The sequence below is a fragment of the Cherax quadricarinatus genome, chromosome 58 (genome assembly GCF_038502225.1).
Source record: "Cherax quadricarinatus isolate ZL_2023a chromosome 58, ASM3850222v1, whole genome shotgun sequence".
Taxonomy (NCBI): Eukaryota; Metazoa; Arthropoda; class Malacostraca; order Decapoda; family Parastacidae; genus Cherax; species Cherax quadricarinatus.
Genome location: NC_091349.1, coordinates 2,873,438 through 2,896,321, shown reverse-complemented (window position 1 = coordinate 2,896,321; position 22,884 = coordinate 2,873,438). Strand labels below are relative to the sequence as shown.

At 39.6% G+C, this 22,884-nt stretch overlaps 1 protein-coding gene across 5 annotated transcripts in view; it reads right to left on the bottom strand.

Annotated features, from left to right (window-relative positions):
• LOC128698057 (neuralized-like protein 2) overlaps positions 1-22,884 on the bottom strand; it is a 77,110-nt gene that overhangs the window by 49,204 nt on the left and 5,022 nt on the right. For all 5 annotated transcript variants that reach the window (XM_070097512.1, XM_070097514.1, XM_070097515.1 and 2 more), the window contains exon 2: positions 10,785-10,899. In XM_070097512.1, the coding sequence (XP_069953613.1) occupies positions 10,785-10,899 (115 nt within the window). The remainder of the gene's footprint in view (positions 1-10,784; positions 10,900-22,884) is intronic.

The window sequence follows — 22,884 nt, the reverse complement described above, 5'->3', positions numbered from 1 at the left end:
CAGGTCTCCCAGTGGACAGCCTGCTCAATCAGACTTGGTGCTAGATGCATGAAGTCCACAGCCTGATCAGGCACTAATTTAAGAAATTTATCTCGTTTCTTCTTGAAGACAGCCATGGGTCTGTTGGTAATCCTCCATATGTATGAAAGTAGGGCACTGACAAGTTTTGATCCTTTCACACAGTGGACCCCCGGATTACGTCGTCATCAGATTACGTAAAATTCGGATTAAGTAAAGTTTTTGTGTCAAAATATTGGCTCGGTTAATGACAAAGAACTCGGTTAAAATCATTCGTCCCGAACGTGTCTGCGCAGCCTGAGTAGCTTACAAAACAGAGATCGCAAATACTCGAAGACGTGGAGAGATTGTTATTGGTGTGGATCAACGAGAAACAATTATCAGGAGATAGTGTTTCGCAGTCAATTATGTGTGAACAGGCAAGGCAGTTGCATAGTGATTTCGTAAAGAAAATGCCTGAAACTAGTGCTGATACTGATGAATTTAAGGCCAGCAAAGGCTGGTTTGAGAGATTTAAGAATCGTAGTGGCATACATGGTGTGATAAGGCATGGTGAGGCTGCCAGTTCTGACAAAAAGCAGCTGAAAAATAAGTGCAGGAATTTAAGGGGTACATAGAGGCTGAACAATTAAAACCCCAACAAGTGTTCAATTGTGATGAAACAGGCCTGTTTTGGAAAAAAAATGCCAAACAGGACCTACATTACTCAGGAGGAAAAGGCACTCCCAGGATACAAGCCAATGAAAGGCAGGCTAACTCTCATGTTTTGTAATAATGCTAGTGGGGATTGCAGAGTGAAGCCTTTACTCATGTATCACTCTGAAACTCCCAGTGTGTTCAAGAAAAACAGTGTCATCAAGACTAAATTGTGTGTGATGTGGAGAGCAAACAGTAAGGCATGGGTCACGAGGGACATATTCTATGATTGGTTCCATGACGTGTTTGGCCCCACTGTGAAAAAATTCCTCCTGGAAAATAAATTGGAACTCAAGTGCCTCCTGGTATTAGACAATGCTCCTGCTCATCCTCCAGACTTGGAAGAGTGAATGGTGCCAGAGTTTAGTTTCATAAAAGTCAAGTTTTTGCCTCCTAACACCACTCCTCTCCTCCAGCCCATGGACCAGCAGTTCATTTCAAATTTCAAAAAACTGTATACCAATGCAGTGTTTCAAAAGAGCTTTGAAGTGACCTCAGGCACTGAATTGACCCTTAGAGAGTTCTGAAAAGATCACTTCAATATCTTCAGTTGCATAAACCTTATAGGTAAGGCTTGGGATGGAGTGACTTTAAGGACTTTGAACTCTGCTTGGAGAAAATTGTGGCCAGAATTTGTACAAGAGAGGGATTTTGAAGGGTTTGGGACTGACCCTGAGGAGCCTATGCCAGTTGTGGAATCTACTGTGGCACTGGGGAAGTCCTTGGAGTTGGAGGTTAGTGGTGAGGATGTGGAAGAGTTGGTGGAGGACGACGATAAAGAGCTAACCACTACAGAGCTGCAAGAGCTTGAGGTGAAACAGCAATAGATCACAGCTCAGGAATTTCCTTCAGAGGACGAGGAGGAAGAGAGATGGAGGAAGTTGCCCTCTTCAAAGATTAAGGACATTTGTGCAAAGTGGATTGTAGTGCAAACCTTTATGGATGAACATCACTGACACAGCTGTTGCAAGCCGTGCTGGCAACATCTACAATGACAATGTTGTGTCTCATTTTAGGGAAATCTTAAACAGATACCAGAAACAGAGCTCTCTGGACAGATTTTTGGTGTGACAAGGGTCCAGTGACTCTCAAGTTGATCCTAGTGCCATTAACCCTTTCAGGGTCCCCAGGCCCTCTCCCAGACTTGTTCTCAGGGTCGCCCAAATTTAAAAAAAAAAAATTATTTTTCTTATGAAAAGATAGAGAATCTTTTCCCGATCATAATGACACCAAAAGTATGAAATTTGATGGAAAACTTACGGAATTATGCTCTTGCGAAGTTAGCGGTCTCAACGATGTTTACGCATCAGCGATTTTGCCTACTTTGAGCCCTATTTTCGGCCAATTCCAGTGTACTAGTCGACAAAAATCATAACTATTTTGCTAGAACTCCATTTTTTCTATCGAATGAGTACAAGAAACCACCTATGTACCGATTTCAACTATCCAATACGGTGGTCAGAATTTAGCAATTTTGCCAATTTCACACAAATTTCAAAAGATGCCAATTTCCAAATAGGGTCCAGAATAAACAAGAAAGACATTCCTGGCACTAAAATGGCATTTCCTCTGTTCATTAGTCATGTCCCCAAGCCCCTCTTACATTCTTTTGCTTTCCACTTATTAGTGTAGAAATGGTATAAATAATATCAGCGCACTTGTGAAAGAATATTAGACTCACCAGTTGATGTGTATTGGATGCTTAGTATGATTTGTTTACTTTTGAACTTTGGTAAAAATCGAACATTTCTGCTATTTTGAGCTCAATTTCAAGGTATACTTTATATTGTAAAACCAGTCAAAATCATCTCAATTTCTGTAATATGTTTTCCATTCTATAAAATGAGACCAGGAAAACTAGAATACAACAATAAATACCATACAAAAATACAGTGCAAAGTCGCTGTTTTAATCCAAAAACACGGTCAAATTTTTTTTTTTCTCATTACGCACTGTGTGCTGCAGGATTTTTTTTATACTACGCACACTGACCACATAGACCCATTCTTTCATATGTAGGCCTACCAGCTTTCTCTCATTAGATTTGAGGGCGCTAGAATTTAGGCATACTAGTACGCCAAAAACCCTGGTGCGTAAGCCGTACTAGTACGTCCAAAACCCTGAAAGGGTTAAAAAACAAAGAAGGGAATTAACCCCTGAAAAGGACTTGCTACCTGAAATCTTTATGGAAGGGGATTCTCCTTCCAAACAATAATACACCTCCATCCTCTCCCTTCCTCCCGTCTCATCACTCATCATTGTCTTCAATAAAGATAAGTGCCATTTTAGTATTGTTTATTCTGCATGTCTCATTGTTTTCTGTGTAGGAAAATGTATATTTCATGTGAAAAAATTATTTTGTTCAACTCTTTGACTGTTTCGGTCATATATATACATCTTATGAGCCAATGTGTTTGACATATACACATATATATACTCAAAAATTCTAGCAGCTTCAAATCAAGCAGGAGAAAGCTGGTAGGCCCACACGTGAGAGAATGGGTCTGTGTGGTCAGTATGCACTGTATAAAAAAATCCTGCAGCATGCAGTGCATAGTGAGAAAAAAAAACTCCAACTGTGTTTTTATATTAAAATGGCGGCTTTGAGGTGTATTTTCATATGGTTTTTATGGTTATATTCTCGTTTTCTTGGTCCCCCTTGATAGAATGGAAAACAGATTATAGAAATAGAGGTGATTTTGATTGATTTTACTATGAAAAGGACCTTGAAATGGAGCTCAAAGTAGGGGAAATGTTTGACTTTTGCCAATGTTCAAGAGTAAACAAATGATGTCATTGTCCAATAAATGTCCAACTAGCCATTCTAATATGCAGTCATGAATGGGTTGATGTTATTTATACAATTATTACAATATTGCAGTAGTCTGCATAACAGTAAATCTTCTATTTTTTGTTTGAATAAAAATTCAAAATAGAAAGCAAGAGTAATATCAGAGGGGCCTGGAGACATGACTGATGAACAAAGAAAATGTTATCTTAGAGCCAGGAATGTCTGCATTGTTCATTCTGGACCCTATTTTGAAATTGGCATATTTTTTAATTTGTGTAAAATTGGCCAAATTGCCAAATTCTTACCACTTTATTGGGTAGTTGAAATCAGTAAATGGGCAGTTTTCTGTACTCAATCGATAGAACAAATGGAGTTCTAAAGAAATAGTTATGAGTTTGGTCGACTGAAACAATGGAATTAGCCAAAAATAAGGCTCAAAGTGGGCAAAATGGCCGATTTGTAAATATCGCCGAGGTCGCTAACTTTGCGAGAGCGTAATTCCGTAAGTTTTCCATCAATTTCGTACTTTTGGTGTCATTACCACTAGAAAAAGATTCTCTATCATTTCATAAGAAAAAATCATTTTTTTTTTTTTTCAAATATTTCGCGACACCAGAAGACAACTCAGGATTTGGGGTTGCGACAGTCAAAGGGTTAATACTTTTGGGTGTCTGGAATGGATTAATTGGATTTCCATTATTTCTTATGGGGAAAATTAATTCGGATTACAACAGATTCAGTTAAAGACACGCTCTCTGGAACGGATTAATCCTGGGGTCCACTGAACTTACTGACTTCCCCCCACCCTTAGCATATTCACTGCACTCTTACCTTTCATTGCAGTATTTTGCACTGCCTGCCAAGCCTCTTACTTTCATGTGAAGCAATCTGTGTATGAAGATTTGTGATCAGTCCTAAAATTTTTCAGATGAAGATTATAATCAATCAATCAATCTGTATATCTCTCTCTATCTCTCTCTCTCTTGCCTACATTCCAAGTAATTTAGGTAATTTAGGTGTTTAACTGAATCTATGTGAGCAGTGAAGGCTTTCTGCACACTGTCCAGGTCTTCATTTTCACCTGCCTTGAGCAGTACTCCAGCCTAGATAGGACAAGTGACTTGAAGAGTATCCTCATTGGCTTGGAATCATTTGTTTCAAAGGTTCTACTTGTGGTTGATAGTGACACTGTTGCAATTCTTAAAGGTGAGACCTAGCACAACCATTCCCAGGTCTCTCACACAAGTCTTATTCTTGAATGAGTGATTTGAGTTTGTTATATACAGTGGACCCCCGGTTAACGAACTTTTTTCATTCCAGTAGTATGTTCAGGTGCCAGTACTGACCGAATTTTTTTCCGTAAGGAATATTGTGAAGTAGATTAGTCCATTTCAGACCCCGAAACATACACGTACAAATGCACTTACATAAATACACTTACATAATTGGTTGCATTTGGAGGTGATCGTTAAGCGGGGGTCCACTGTACTTTGTTCCAGTCTTTAATTCTCCAATCATTCCATAATGAAGTAACTGAAACTTATCCTCAGTGGCCCACTGGAAGACTGCTTATATCAGCTTGGAGGTTTGTTGTGTCTCATTGGATACACACTCATACAAATTCTAGTATTATCTACAAAGGATACTATGGCAATGTGATTTACGCCTCTGTCTATGTCAGACATGAAGACTAGAAAGAGAACAGGGGCAAGTACTGTCTTGAGGAAAGGAGCTTCTCACTATGGCAGCCTCTGATTTCACTCTGTTCACTATTACACTTGGGTTCTATTCGTTAGGTAAGTAAATATCCATCTGCTCACTTTTCCAGTTATTCCTTTTGAATGTATTTTTTAAAACATATTATGTGTCTTCATTTTCCATGCAAACAATAACTCTCTCCTCCATTATATTAATTTGCCTTTTATTCCTCCTATGTTTTTCAGTTACCAAATTATTCTTTAAAGAAAACTATAAATTTTTTAAAGTCTAGATAGATACAATCCAACCATCCATTTCTTGAACAGTTTCTGTAAATCATAATAACAGTACTGTACTATAAATGCTGCAAAACACTTCCAGTGATGCTAAACACTGCCACCAATGATGCTAAACACTGCCACCGATGATGCTAAACAATGCCACCAACAATGATAAACACTGCCACCAATAATGCTAAACACTGCCATCAGACTGCCTAACACTGCCGTGAATAACCAGGGGGTTTCCTTGTGTAATATTTAAAGTCAATTTTTTGTACAAACTATGTATCATATGCAAATAGAGTTTGACCTGTCAATCACCAGGGAGATCTGTTGTGGTTCACATTTCTAGTTATTTACTTCTATACTGTACTTCTTGTTGGGAGTGAAAACTCAATTATATCTTCAAATTAACTTCAGATTTTCAATACGTGTGTATCTTAGTAAAACAGTGACTGGGATTGTTAATGGTCAGTGTAAGTCCCTGTCTGTCAATTGTTGGAGTGTGAGGAGGGCAACAGTTTGTCAAGGAATTCTGAAAAACCTGTTAGCTGGACTTGAGTCCTGGAGGTGGGAAGTACAGTGCCTACACCCTAGAGGAGAGGTTTGGGATGTTTTCTATTTAAAATGATATATAAACCATTATATCTGATAGTGTGAATGATGCTGAAAGTGTTTCTTTTTTAAGTCGCCATGCCTTGGTGGGAGACGGCCAGCATGTTAAAAAAAAAAAATCGTACTTATACTTCTGAAGAAAATAACACATTAGCAAATCTTCACCAAACTTACAACTAGTCCCTGAGCTCACACTGTATAGTCTTAACTAGAAATAAACCACTAGCAACTGATATACTTAATGGCCATTGAAATTTTCTGAAATTTTGGATATCTCAAAATGCTCTAAGATAAACACTTCCACGTCTACATTTTTTGTCAATGATCAGTCACCTCTACTGAGCTTGACTCTTCTGATTAATACTGATTCTAAGTCATTACTGAAGGTGCTTGACTCTCATAATGACTAGTAACAATAAATAACAACAAGCTCAATGGAGAAGCCATGTATACTCAAAAATCAAAGAAAAAGGAATTAGTGTACAATTTTTATGGATTCCATTACACATTGAATTACTCCTTCATGAAAGTTAATAAGTCAGCCCAAGTAGGTACCCTGGAGGAAAATGCAGAATATAACTTTGGTGTGTCTGTGCCTAGCACTAGGAATAATATTAGGAGAAAAGCAAATAATGAAACTTAATGTCTTAGGAATGCAGTAAGAAGCCTGAATAGATCTATCACTCAAAACAATAACACTTTCTTGAATATTATATGTTTGTCACCTTGCTGAGAAATAAAGAGAAAAACAATATAATAACCTATGTGATATGTCAAGGTATCTTATCAACGAGTATATGATAAAAGACTTTAGCAAATATCCTAAATTTGCTTGCAACAGATAAGTCAACTGTAGATATAAACCCAGATGTACTCCTGTTAACCTTTTGAGTCCCTAGTTCCTTAAGCCTTTTGCATATCAATATACTCTTGTGCTTATATCCACAGGATGATTATTTGGTGCAGAGTAAACCAGCTCCTTCAGTGGCAAAATCTATAAATCTACACAGACCATTACATTCCTAGAAGTCCTATGAATCTTTCTACCATGAATGAAATAAATCAAGTCTAAATAACAAATTCTGTTTCAGATACGGGTTTATTTTGAGTTTCACAAACCATACCGCTAATCTGGTTAATACCAACATTCATAAGAAATAATGACTAGAATAAAGAGATTTAGGAAAGGGAATGTGATAATTAATTTTATTCTCTAGTTGCCCACCAAAAAAAATGTTGGATTATCAAAATCTAAGAACAAGAAACCCTGGAAAATTGTATTGGTGACTATACACATAAGCGATACAAGTTTATATTTTAAAATTAACCCTTTCACTGTCGCTCCCATAATATTACAGCTTGCAAGCCAGTGTCGGTTCTGTAATACTACGCCAAAATTCTAGTGCCTGCAAATCTGGTGGGAGAAAGCTGGTAGGCCTACATGTGAGAGAATGGGTCTGTGTGCTCAGTGTAGCAGTATAAAAAAAATCCTGCAGCACGCAGTGCATAATGAGAAAAAAAAAAAACTCCGACAGTGTTTCTGGTTTAAAACAGCGACTTTGCAATGAATTTTCATATGGTATTTAAGGTTGTATTCTCATTTTCTTGGTCTCATTTGACAGAATGAAAGATATAGTACTGAAGTAGAGATGATTTTGAATGGTTTTCGGAATAAAAGTGTACCTTGCAATTGAGCTCAAAGCAGCGGAAATGTTCGATTTTTGCAGATGTTCAAGAGTAAACAAATAAATCATACCACACATCAAATACACGTCAACTGGTGGGTCTAATATGCTTTCACAAATGCACTGATATTATTTATACCATTTTTACAATACGTAATACAGTAGTCTGCATAACAGTAAATCTTCTATTTTTTGAGTGAATAAAAATTCAAAATGGAAAGCAAGCATAATATAAGAGGGGCTGTGAGACGTGACTAATGAACATAGAAAATGTTATTTTAGTGCTAGGAATGTCTGCATTGTTTATTCTGGCCACTATGTTGAAATTGGCCTTACTTGAATTGTGTATGAAATTGGCCAAATTACCAACTTCTGATCACTTTATTGGGTAGCTGAAATCAGTAAATGGGCAGTTTATTATACTCAATCAAAAGAACAAATGAAGTTCTAGCGAAATAGCTATGAATTTGGTCAACTGGAACAATGGAATTGGCCAAAAATAGGGCTCAAAGTGGGCAAAATTGCCAATGCATAAACATCACCAAGATCGTTAACTTCACGAGAACATAATTCCTTAAGTTTTCCATCAAATTTCGTATTCTTGCCGTCATTACCATCATGAAGAGATTCTCTATCACTGAATAAGAAAATTTTTTTTTTTTTAAATTCTTTGGCACTGAGAGCAAGTTTGTGAGCATGGGTCTCGACAGTGAAAGGGTTAAAGTACTGTATGCACATTGAACCCTTTCAGTGGCCATCACACAGAATTATATCACTGATGCCAGGGTCTCTCACATAGTTCTACTATGTGAGGCTCACTCAGGTAAGCTGTGAACAGTAAATTTTGGCCTAGATATGATAGAATGGGTCTGTGCAGCGAATGTGCACAATATAAAAAAAAAATTCCTGCCCCATGCAGTGCATGATAGAAAAAACAAAACTCTGACTGTATGGACAGTTCAAAACAGAGAATTTTATTTTTCTTGGATGGTTTTTATGGCTTTATTGGCTATTTCTTGGTATCATTTGATGAAATGAAATATAAACTACTGATTGGTTTCTGGACCAGAAGTTGAAACTGAGTTCAAAGTAGTGGAAATATTTGATTTTTGCTGATAATCCTGAAGGAGAATAAGGATCCCTACACCCCCTAGTCTGTTTTTAATAGGTCTGATTCAATTACAGTACTGGGATAACATAAACCATAACCAATCATTCCTGTTTATATTTTAGTATTCAAGAAACAGAGTAAATCTTCTACTTTTGTGTGATTAAGAATTAAAAATGGAAGGCAAGTGTAATGTAGGTGAGGCCTAGGGATGCAATTAATGAACAGAGGAAATGTTGTTTTAGTGCCAAGAATGCCTACGTTGTTTATTTTGAACTCTGTTTTTAAACTGGCATTGTTTGAATTTTGGGAAAAAATGGACAAAATTACCAACCTCTGTGCACATTACAGGGTAGTTAAAATAACTGAATGGGTGGTTTCTCGTGCTCAATCAATACAATGGAAGTCATACTAGTAAGATAGCTAAGAATTTGGTCAACAGAAGCAATGGAATTGGCTTAAATTAGGACCCAATCAGTAAAATTGCCAGTGCATAAACTGAGCCGAGACAACTAACATCGTATACTTACATAATTCCATAAGTTTTCCATCAAATTTCATACTTATGGTGCCGTTACCATTTTTTAAATTAAAAAAAAGGGGGGGGACAGAAATATTAATTTCAAGGGTCTGGACAGTGAAACAAGTTAAAAACTATGAAACAACATAACCTTCTCAACCTCCTCATTACCTGTTCCTGTTACAGGCACCCTTTCAATACTCTCATACCTCCAACTATCACCATAAAGAACAAAACTCAAAATACCATGGTTGGAACAATTCACAAATGAACCACATTTTGCAAAGGATATTTTACATACATTTCCAGGGGCCCACAAAGGAAGAAGCAAAGAAGCATGTAAGGAAAAAGTGAGAAGCAGTAGAAGTGGAAAAAATCAGAAGACAGGCCAAAAGAACATAAATAAACAGCAACAGGGAGAACAAGAGGCCAATATTATACTCAAACTGTGTTGTAAAGCTGGCAGAAAGTATGTCCTCACAAAGAGTGCTAGAATAGAACCACTGGAATTTCATTAAAGCGAAGTTTATTTTCCATGACATCACAGCTCTTAAATCATATATGTTATGTAATTAAGTACATGGAAAAAACCATAGTTACGCGATGCATTTTAAAGATTAACTGTATAGTTAAGTAGTTATTGAGTAGGAACATTACATAAATATGATGTGATTGTAAGTGCTACAACCACTGGAAAATCAGAAATAATATGGCAAATTAAATACTCTCATCCTGCAGCTACAAATAGGTAATCGCAAATAAGTTGTTACACAAAAATACACAGACACTGGGCAACCCACCTTCCTTCTTCACTGTTTTCTGTATTACCCAGCATCAACATCAGAATGTTTCCACTACACTATACTGTATACAGAATTTTTTTTTAAACTATCCCTCAGATTTGGGTAAGTTACATAAGCATAAAAATTTTTTAATTTAATGACAGATAAGTAAATTAAAAGCCTAAGCAACACAGTTGGCAATGAAATATCTTGGCAAATATGAACAACATTCAAATGAACATGAATTCCGTTCACGGTGTGATGTGTACAAAGGAGAAATCTATTTAAATGATACAGAATCAATGCACAAAGAAATTACTGTACCTATCCACCAAAGCTTGTAGGTTTTAAGTTTAATAACTGTAGCCATAGGTAAGTCACTTATTTATAAATGGTACATAAACAAACTCATGTGGAAAAAGAAAAAATAGCCAGATTTCAACACCTGTGTAGAACTGTAAATTACAGCTTAAATTAAAAAAAAAAATTACTAAGACAAAATAGATGGACTATGGTACAATGATGACAATGAGACTTATTTCAGAGTAACCTCATAATTATTAACAGCAGAGAACATTAAGTCATCTCACCTATATGCAACAGTATTGTCATCATAGAGCATAACATTGACCCCATGGTTGGGATGGAAACGAGTTAATGCCTGGAAGCCTTCAGTCATCATTGTAGTTCCTGTCACAAAGCCATCTGTGAGGTGCAAGCAAATGTTATAACAGAATAAAATACAGTAATGATTTTTATAAGGTTCATAAATAGATACGGTATAACAAATGACATTGATTAAATAGAGTTAAGGTCACTTAAAAGTGATAATGCTGTATACAGCCACCATGCAGGGAGGCACTATACTACCTTCTTGTCATGTGTGTGAAATGGAAATCTGGTAGATGTTTAACGCTCTGGCAGGATTGCTGAAAGGTAGGCTAGAAAATATAGGTAATGAGGCGGTTGAGAGAGTATACGTTCAAAATAGAACTGCACCAGATACTTGGGGCTATAGGACAGTGGGTGTGGGAAGATTACTATACAGCCTCTCCTCACTTAATGACGGAGTTCTGTTCCTAAGAGCACGTCAGTAAACAAATTCGTCGCTAAATGAGGAACATACTATAATGGTAGTGGGTTAGATAAATACATGAGTGGGTGTGGGTGGGTGTGAGTTGGACCTGACTAGCTTGTGCTGCTGGGTCTGGTACAGTGCTCCATCCTTGAGTAGGGATGACCAGACTGGGTGGGTCATTGGGATAATCCGGGGGGTGGGTCATTGGTCTAATCCAGGGGGTGGGGGGACATGGACCTGCTCCGCATGGGTCAGTAGGCCTGTTGCAGTGTTCCTTCTTTCTTATGTTCTTATATTGTTTTTATGTCTCCTTTGCATCATTTATAAAATTTCTGGTATATTTTTAAATGTTTATACAGTAGTGTACTGTATACTGTAATAAACAGAATAAGATAAGACAGAGAAAATCATCTCTTAAATACATTATTTAGGTATGCATACTGGTCAGAGAGCCTGTCGTAAGTGAATCGTCGGTAAATGAGTATGTCGCTAAGTGAGGAGAGGCTGTATATTAAATTAATAATTTAATTTTGTTTCTATTTCTTATGAGCCATGCAAATTAATTACAATAGTTATACATTCAAACTGATTATAGAGCAGTCCCCCTGTATCCATGCAGGGGAGGGGAGGATATTTTCCAAGACCTACTATAGATACCTGAAACTGTCAATAGAGGCAAACCCTATATGCAAGTCATTTTTCATTTACGTATATACCTATGTTAAAGTTTGATTGATAAATTACATACAATAAGTTGAGAATTTGTGCCTTTTTACTAATGGGAGGCTCTTCATGGCTTCTCTGAAAGAACTGCCACTATAACTACTTTTGTGCTTTGGTGTCATTACTGAGCAAAATTAAGGGTTATTATTGAGCCATGTTAAATGCAAATAACTGAAACCACAGAAACCGAATCCATGGATATGGGGGTTCTACTATATATTGAATTTAATTTCATCGTAATACAGATATAATTTGATACAAGACTCGGAAGGCCACTAATTATGCAAAAGCATTTCAGGCAAACTAATTATATCTAGACCTAGTATTGTATGTGTGTGTGTGTGTGTACATTATATATATATGTACTCACCTAATTGTGGATGCAGGGGTCGAGACTCAGCTCCTGGCCCCACCTCTTCGCTGATCGCTACTAGGTCCTCTCACTCTGCTCCATGAGCTTTGTCATACCTTGTCTTAAAGCTATGTATGGTTCCTGCCTCCACTACATCATTTGCTAGGCTATTCCATTTCCTGACAACTCTGACTGAAGAAATGCTTCCTAACATCCCTGTGACTCATCTGAGTCCTCAGCTTCCAACTGTGACCCCTTGTTTCTGTGTCCCCTCTCTAGAACATCCTGTCTCTGTCCACCTTATCTATTTCACGCAGTATTTTGTATGTCGTTAACATGTTTCCCCTGACCCTCCTGTCCTCCAGTGTCATCAGGCTGATTTCCCTCAACCTTTCTTCATAGGACATTCCCCTGAGCTCTGGAACTAGCCTTGGTGCAAACCTTTGCACTTTCTCTAATTTCTTGACTTGCTTGACCAGGTGTGGGTTCCAAACTGGTGCTGCATACTCCAGTATGGGCCTGACATACACAGTGTAAAGTGTCTTGAATGATTCCTTACTAAGGTATCAGAACACTATTTTCAGGTTTGCCAGGCACCCATATGCTGCAGCAGTTATCTGGTTGATGTGTGCCTCTGGAGACGTGCTCAGTGTTATGGTCACCTCTAGATCTTTCTCCTTGAGTGAGGTTTGCAATCTTTGTCCACCTAGCCTATACTCTGTCTGCAGTCTTCTTTGCCCTTCCCCAATCTTCGTGACTGCATTTGGCGGGGTTGAATTCGAGAAGCCAGTTGTTGGACCACATGTCCAGCCTGTCCATGTCAGTTGGTTGGTCGGTCGGTCTCTCTCTCTCTCTCTCTCAGTCTATCTCTCGGTCTCCCTCTCTCTCTCTCTCAGTCTCTCTCTCGGTCTCCCTCTCTCTCTCTCAGTCTCTCTCTTGGTCTCCCTCTCTCTCTCTCTCAGTCTCTCTCTCGGTCTCCCTCTCTCTCTCTCAGTCTCTCTCTCGGTCTCTCTCTCTCTCAGTCTCTCTCTCGGTTTCTCTCTCTCTCAGTCTCTCTCTCGGTTTCTCTCTCTTTTTTTTTTTTTACACAGGGTTTGACAAGGTTAGGTTAAGGATCCCTAGCTTTATTGACAAGCTATTTACAGGTTAAGGATTCCTAACTTTATTGGCAAGCTAAGAGCTGTTACCTACATCAGCTCATTTGAAAGCATTTTTTTGTTATGAGACATACAAGTAGGGAATAGGATGAAGTTGGAGCCATCTGTGGGCCAGCATTTCCATTTGATCAACTGACTTTATCTCGTTGACATCATTATGCTGTACAAATGTGTTCCATACTAGAGTCATCCTGGGTATATATGATCTCAGATGGAGTGATGTTCTGGAGAAGGGTACAGCCAGAGTGAAGTTGCTGCTTTCTGCTCGTCTTGTGGCATAAAAGCTTGTTTCACGCTGTCCTTGAAGTGGATCCAAGAGTGGTACTTTAACAATATTAGCTTTGTACATAACAGTAAGGCCACCCACATCCCTCCTGTGTTGAAGGCTCTGCTGAAATGACAGATCTATCCAGGATGGGTCCAGGCGAGAGATGAGACGTCGTGCTCTGTTCTCTACTCTGTCAAGCAGTCGCAGATGAGAGGGGGGGCAGGCAAACCAAGAAAGTAGAGCATACTCAAGGTGAGAGCGTACTTGTGCCTCGTACAGAATCTTGCAACCCATACTGTCAAGCAGATGTGAGATACGGTGAAGTGCTGTAAGCTTCCTGGGTGCCTTGTTTTCATGATTTACAACATGGTTCTTCGTGGTCAGTTCAGAGTCAAATTTCGCCCCAAGGATATCAATTTCCTCCCCAGGTGCCAACACCCTCCCATTCATCCTTACTACTGCACCTGCATTACCATCATGGTGCCTAGAGACCATCATTTGTGTTTTCTCAGGTGCAAATGTTACTTGCCATCTATTTCCACAAGCTGATATAGCTCTTAGTTGGTGATTGGTGTAGCTTAGAGCAGCTGGCATTTCTTCTCTTGGATAAGTGAATGTCACTGTACAGTTGTCTGCACATGCATGGGATCCTGGGATGAGATGAAGGTCACTGAAGTAGATATTCCATAACAATGGTCCCAGCACGCTTCCTTGTGGAACACTTGCCCCAATAGGATGTCTTGCTGATACCGTTCCATTGAGAACTACCCTTAGAGATCTGCCATGAAGGTAATCACTGAGGAGACATAGCATAGAGCCTGCAATTCCCAGAGCTTGCAGTTTTGCTAAGAGACCCTGGTGCCACACCCGGTCGAAAGCACCAGCAATATCCAGAGCGCTCTCTCTCTCTCTCACTCACTTTCTCACTCTCTCACTCTTTGTGCACGCACGTGTGTGTGTGTACTCACCTAATTGTGGTTGCAGGGGTCGAGACTCAGCTCCTGGCCCCGCCTCTTCACTGATCGCTACTGGATCCTCTCTCTCTCTGCTTCCTGAGCTTTGTCATACCTCTTCTTAAAACTATGTATGGTTCCTGCCTCCACTACTTCACTTGCTAGGCTATTCCACTTGCTGACAACTCTATGACTGAAGAAATACTTCCTAACGTCCCTGTGACTCGTCTGAGTCTTCAGCTTCCAGTTGTGACCCCTTGTCCGTGTCCCCTCTCTGGAACATCCTATCTCTGTCCACCTTGTCTATTCCCCGCAGTATCTTGTATGTCGTTATCATGTCTCCCCTGACCCTTCTGTCCTCCAGTGTCGTCAGTCCGATTTCCCTTAACCTTTCCTCGTACGACATTCCCTTGAGCTCTGGGACTAGCCTTGTTGCAAACCTTTGTACTTTCTCTAACTTCTTGACGTGCTTGACCAGGTGTGGGTTCCAGACTGGTGCTGCATACTCCAGTATGGGCCTAACATACACAGTGTACAGTGTCTTGAACGATTCCTTATTAAGGTATCGGAACGCTATTCTCAGGTTTGCCAGGCGCCCGTATGCTGCAGCAGTTATTTGGTTGATGTGTGCCTCCGGTGATGTGCTCGGTGTTATGGTCACCCCAAGGTCTTTCTCCCTGAGTGAGGTCTGTAGTCTTTGTCCACCTAGCCTATACTCTGTCTGCGGTCTTCTTTGCCCCTCCCCAATCTTCATGACTTTGCATTTGGCTGGATTGAATTCGAGAAGCCAGTTACTGGACCACATGTCCAGCCTCTCCAGGTCTCTTTGCAGTCCTGCCTCATCCTCGTCTGATTTAATTCTTCTCATCAACGTCACGTCATCTGCGAACAGGGACACTTCAGAGTCTATTCCTTCCATCATGTCGTTCACATATATCAAAAATAGCACTGGTCCTAGAACTGACCCCTGTGGGACCCCGCTCGTAACAGGCGCCCACTGTGATACCTCTTCACGTACCATGACTCGTTGCTGCCTCCCTGTCAGGTATTCCCTTATCCATTGCAGTGCCCTTCCTTTTACGTGTGCCTGATCCTCCAGCTTCTGCACTAATCTCTTGTGGGGAACTGTGTCAAAGGCCTTCCTGCAGTCTAGGAAAACGCAATCTACCCAACCCTCTCTCTCGTGTCTTACTTCTGTTACCTTGTCATAAAACTCCAGGAGGTTTGTGATACAAGATTTGCCTTCCATGAACCCATGCTGGTTTTCATTTATAATCTTGTTCCTTTCCAAGTGTTCGACCACTCTCCTCCTGATAATCTTCTCCATGACTTTGCACACGATACATGTCAGAGACACAGGTCTGTAGTTTAGTGCCTCGTTTCTGTTTCCTTTCTTAAATATGGGGACTACATTAGCTGTCTTCCATTTCTCAGGTAGTTGCCCAGTTTCAAGGGATGTGTTGAAGATTGTGGTTAGAGGCACACACAGCATCTCTGCTCCTTCTCTAAGGACCCATGGGGAGATGTTGTGTTAGGGAGATGTGTGTGTGTGTGTGTGTGTGTGTGTGTGTGTGTGTGTGTGTGTGTGTGTGTGTGTGTGTGTGTGTGTATACGTACACTCGCCTAGTTGTACTCACCTAGTTGTGGTTGCAGGGGTCGAGTCATAGCTCCTGGCCCCGCCTCTTCACTGGTCGCCACTGGGTCACTCTCCCTGAACCATGAGCTTTATCATACATCTGCTTAAAGCTATGTATGGTTCCTGCCTCCACTACATCGCTTCCCAAACTATTCCCCTTCCTGATTACTCTGACTGAAGAAATACTTCTTAACATCCCTTTATCTCATTTGAGTCTTCAACCTCCAATTGTGACCTCTTGTTTCTGTGTCCCATCTCTGGAACATCCTGTCTTTGTCCACCTTGTCTATTCCGTGCAGTATTTTATATGTCGTTATCATGTCTCCCCTGACCCTCCTGTCCTCCAGTGTCGTCAGGCCGATTTCCCTCAACCTTTCTTCATAGGACATTCCGCTGAGTTCTGGAACTAACCTCGTTGCAAACCTTTGCACTTTCTCTAATTTCTTGATGTGCTTGACCAGGTGTGGGTTCCAAACTGGTGCTGCATACTCCAGTATGGGCCTGACATACAGAGTGTACAGTGTCTTGAATGATTCCTTACTGAGGTGTCAGAACGCTATTCTCAGGTTTGCCAGGCGCCCATATGCTGCAGCAGTTATCTGGTTGACGTGTGCTTTCAAGGACATGATCGGTGTTATGCTCACCCCAAGAACTTTCTCCTTGAGTAAGTTCTTCAGTTCATCTAACACGGTTTTACCTAACACGGTGTTTTCAGGAATGTAACTACTATGTTAAATGACGGTCTACTGTATTAGATATTTAAGACTGTTTCCAAACAGCATGAAGTATGCTTTGTCTATGTTGAGAGTGGGTTTCTTGGTCATCATCCAAGTATATATTTTTAACAGCTCATTGTTTACAATATTTCTAAGTATAGCTGGGTTTGAGTGGAAGTAGACATACATAAGAACATAAGAAAGGAGGAATGCTGCAGGAGGCCTGCTGGCCCATACTAGGCAGGTCCTTTACAATTCATCCCACTAACAAAACATTTGCCCAACCCAATTTTCAATGCCACCCAAGAAATAAGCTCTGATGTGAAAGTCCCATTCAAATCCAACCCCTCCCACTCATGTACTTATCCAACCTAGATTTGAAACTACCCAAAGTCCCATCCTCAATAACCCAACTAGATAGACTGTTCCACTCATCAACTACCCTATTTCCAAACCAATACTTTCCTATGTCCTTTCTAAATCTAAACTTATCTAATTTAACTCCATTACTGCAGGAACTCTCTTGGAGAGACATCCTCAAGACCTTATTAATATCCCCTTTATTAATACCTATCTTCCACTTATACACTTCGATCAGGTCTCCCCTCATTCTTCGTCTAACAAGTGAATGTAACTTAAGAGTCTTCAATCTTTCTTCATAAGGAAGATTTCTAATGCTATGTATTAATTTAGTCATCCTACGCTGAATGTTTTCTAACGAATTTATGTCCATTTTGTAATACGGAGACCAGAACTGAGCTGCATAATCTAGGTGAGGCCTTACTAATGATGTATAAAGCTGCAGTATGACCTCTGGACTTCTGTTGCTTACACTTCTTGATATAAATCCCAGTAATCTATTTGCCTTATTACGTACGCTTAGGCATTGTTGTCTTGGTTTAAGGTTGCTGCTCACCATAACCCCCAAGTCCTTTTCGCTTGGGCACTCCCAAGCTTCAGAACCTTGCATTTATCTACATTGAACTGCATCTGCCACTTTTCTGACCAAGAATAGAGTTTGTTTAAATCCTCCTGAAGTTCCATAACATCTACGTTTGAATCAATTATCCTACCTATCTTTGTGTCATCGGCGAATTTGCTCATATCACTAGTAATTCCCTCATCAAGATCATTGATATATATTATAAACAACAACGGGCCCAAGACTGATCCCTGTGGAACGCCACTTGTTACAGATCCCCACTCGGACTTAACCCCATTTATGGACACTCTCTGCTTCCTGTCAGTGAGCCATGACTCGATCCACGAGAGCACTTTTCCCCCAATGCCATGAGCTGCCACTTTCTTTAACAGTCTATGGTGTGGAACTCTATCAAAAGCCTTACTAAAATCTAAGTAAATAATATCAAATTCTTTATTGTGGTCAACAGCCTCAAAAGCTTTACTGAAGAAAGTTAATAAATTAGTTAGACAAGACCGGCCTCTTGTGAATCCATGCTGAGTATCATTAATCAAGCTATGCTTATCGAGATGGCTTCTTATAATCTCAGCTATAATTGACTCTAGTAATTTGCCTACAATTGAGGTCAGGCTTATTGGGCGGTAATTTGACGGTAACGACTTGTCCCGTTTTAAAAATAGGAATTACATTAGCCATCTTCCACATATCAGACACTACACCTGTTTGAAGAGATAAATTAAAAATATTAGTTAATGGTTCACAGAGTTCCATTTTGCATTCCTTAAGAACCCTTGAAAAAACCTCATCAGGGCCCAGCGACTTATTTTGCTTCAGTCTGTCTATCTGCTTCACAACCATCTCACTAGTGACTGTGATGTTACATAATTTATCTTCTAGCCCACTGTAAAAATTAATTACTGGAATATTGTTAGTGTCTTCCTGTGTAAAAACTGAGAGAAAATAATTATTTAAAATCAAGCACATTTCATTCTCTTTGTCAGTAAGGTGCCCATAGTTATTTTTAAGGGGACCTATCTTATCTCTAACTTTTGTTCTATAGACCTGGAAAAAACTTTTTGGGTTAGTTTTAGAATCCCTAGCAACTTTAATTTCATAGTCCCTTTTAGCTTTTCTTATCCCCTTTTTAATGTCCCTCTTAATGTCAATATACTGATTCATAAGATGACCCTCACCTCTTTTGATACGCCTATAAATTCCTTTCTTATGCCCTAGTAGATATTTGAGCCTATTATTCATCCATTTTGGGTCATTTCTATTTGATCTAATTTCTTTATATGGGATAAACGCTTTTTGAGCAGCATGTATAGTGTTCAGAAAACTGTCATATTGATAGCTCTCTTCGTTACCCCAGTCAACAGATGATAAGTGTTCTCTAAGCCCATCGTAATCTGCTAAGCGAAAATCTGGGACTGTTACTGAGTTATCGCTACTATCGTACTTCCATTCAATGCTAAATGTAATTGATTTGTGGTCGCTAGCACCCAGTTCCTCTGAAATTTCTAAATTATTAACAAGGGATTCATTGTTTGCCATAACTAAGTCAAGCAGGTTAATAAGTAAGTCAAGCAGGTAATAACTAAGTCAAGCAGGTCATAACTAAGTCAGTGTCATCTGCAGTGTCATCTGTGTCATCTGCAAATATAAGTGGTTTAAGGAGTTGGGATGCATTGAGGAGATCATTTATGTAGATGAGAAAGAGGAGTGGGCCTAAGACACTACCCTGGGGCACTCCGACAGCTACGGGCAGATAGTGGAGTTGACTCCATTTGCATATACATGTACATATTGGTGTCTGTCGTTAAGATAAGATTTAAGGAAATCAAGGGAAATGTCCTCTGGTGCCGTAATGATTCAGTTTTAGGTGCAGGAGATTGTGGTCTACTGTATCCGATGCTTTTCTTAGGACAGTGAAGAGCCCCAAAGGATATTCATTTTTATCGAGGGCTGTATATACTAGTTCAAGCATTCGTATAGCACGATTCATAGTTTTTTTTTGGTCTAAACCCAAACTGGCAGGGGTTAAACATTGTTGCAATGGGTGGCAGCACATGTGCAGCTTTTTTTATATATGAATGGTGGCAAGTTATCTAGATCTCCTGCTCTGTCTTTTAATGATTTAATGATGAATGAGACTTCAGTATATACAGTGGACCCTCGAGTTTCGGCAGCCTCGACTTTCGTGAAATTCGACCTTCGGCAAGTTTTTTTGGAAAAATTTGGCCTAAAGTTTCGTGAAAAAACTCGTGTTTCGGCAACTGTCCAGTACCCGTCCGCCTCTCACCACACACACAAAGCCAGTCTCCCATGCCATTCATGCTCAGTATGCCATAGTTTACCAACACGTGACCATCACCCCGCGGGTTCATACGTAATAATCCATTGTTTTTTTGTGATTACAACTGCTAAATAAGTCACCATGAGCCAAAGGAAAGCTAGTGCAAGCCCTTTGGTAAAGAAAGTGAGGAACACGATCAAATTCAAGAAGGAAATCATTGAAAAATATGAGAGTGGAGTGCGTGTTACAGAACTTGCCAGGATGTATGGCAAGCCCCATCCAACCATCACTTCGATCGTGGTGAAAGGAAAGGAAATAAAGTGTGCTGTTGTTGCAAAAGGGGTGGATATGCTGACAAAAAGGAGATCACAAATCCTCGAAGAAGTGGAGAGGTTATTGTTGGTGTGGATTACCGAAAAACAGTTAGCAGGAAAGTCAGGGAAATCTTGAAGAAACGCCAGAAACAGACCTCTCTGGACAGATATTTTGTGCGACAGGGGTCCAGTGGCTCTCAAGCTGGTCCCAGTGGCATTAAAATAAGAAGGGAAGTAACCCCAGATATGGACTTCATACCTTTAGTCCTAATGGAAGGAGATTCTCCTTCCAAAAAATAGTGTACACCCTCCTATCCCCTCCTCCCGTCTTCCATCCACGCAAAGTCTTCAGTAGAGGTAAGTGTAATGTTATTATTATTTATTTTAAATGCATGTACTTGATTTCTGATTGTTTTCATTATGTAAATCTTTATTTAATTTGAAAAAAAATATTTTATTTTAATATTTTTGGGTTTCTGGAACGGATTAATTTTATTTCCATTATTTCTTATGGGGAAAATGGTTTCAAGTTTCGTGAATTTCGACCTTCGGTGGGCTCTCTGGAATGGATTAATCACAAAACTCGGGGGTCCACTGTATATATGTGTGTGTGTATATATATATACAGTGGACCCTCGGCATTCGATGGCATCGGTATACGTTAAATACAGTATACAATACATTTTAACGCAAAAATTTTTGCCTCGCCACTCGTTAAAAAACCCGCCACACGTTATTCGTCCGGGACGCGTCCACATGTGGCCTGAACTGCCCCGTGCGTGCCAGTGTTTACAAGCCAGCCAGTGTGCTCGCATCTAAGCATACATTCGGTATATTCCATATTATCTCAGTGTTTTTGGTGCTTGTTTCTGCAAAATAAGTCACCATGGGCCCCAAGAAAGTTTCTAGTGCCAACCCTGTGGTAAAAAGGGTGAGAATTAGTGTGGAAATTAAGAAAGATTTTGAAGGGTTTGGGGCTAACCCTGAGAAGCCTATACCAGTTGTGGAATCCATTGTGCCTACTTCAAAAATTAAGGAAACGTGTGCAAAGTGGGTTGAACTGCAAACCTTTATGGATGAAAATCACCCTAACACAGCTATTGCAAGCCGTGCTGGTGACTATTACAATGACAATGTTGTGGCCCATTTTAGACAAATCTTAAAGGAATGGGAGGTACAGACCTCTATGGACAGATTTGTTGTGAGACAGAGGTCCAGTGACTCTCAAGCTGGTCCTAGTGGCATTAAAAGAAAAAGGGAAGTAACTCCGGAAAAGGACTTACTACCTCAAGTCCTAATGGAAGGGGATTCCCCTTCTAAACATTAACAACTTCGACACTCTCCCCTCCTCCCATCCCATCAATCATCACCAGATCTTCATTAAAGGTAAGTGTCATGTATTCTATTGTTAGTAGAGTACTACAAACTGTGCATGTCTTGTTCAGTTTGTGTGCATTAAACTTAATATTTCATGTGTTAATTTTTTTTTTTTCATACTTTTGGGTGTCTTGCACGGATTAATTTGATTTCCATTATTTCTTATGGGGAAAATTTATTCGCTTTCCAATATTTTCGGTTTACGATGAGCTCTCGGGAACGGATTAATATCGCAAACCGGGGGTCCACTGTATATCTAACCGTATGAGAAAATTTTAGAAAGGACTTAATTTTAAACGAGTTCTTGCTAATTGACCAATTTTACCTATTCAGCAGGATTTGTTTTTATTATTAACACATCAGCCGATTCCCACCAAAGCAGGTTGGCCCGAAAAAGAAAAACTTTTATCATCATTCACTCTATCACTGTCTTGCCAGGTGCTTTACACTACAGTTATAAAACTGCAACATTAACACCCCTCCTTCAGAGTGTAGACACTGCACTTCAGCAGGATAAGTACATATACATACAGTGGAACCTCGGCTTACGAGTTTAATCCATTCCATGACCTTGCTCGTATCCCAATCTGCTCATATGCTGAGTCAATTTTCCTCATTTAAATTAATTGAAATTCCATTAATTCATTCCAGCGGAACTCCTGGGAGGCAGAAAAAAATACTTCAATATTATGCTAATATCAACTCTACGGCTTATTTATCTATCAAAATTCATCTATTATGACAAACAATATAAATAACATAGAAACCTGATATAGACTCTAGAATGAATAAAATAGTACGTCGTTATGTGACATATTATGTAGGGGTCGGCCTAGGAAAGGTTGAAGGGAGGGTGTAAAGGAGGTTTGGTGTGCGAGGGGCTTGGACTTCCAGCAAG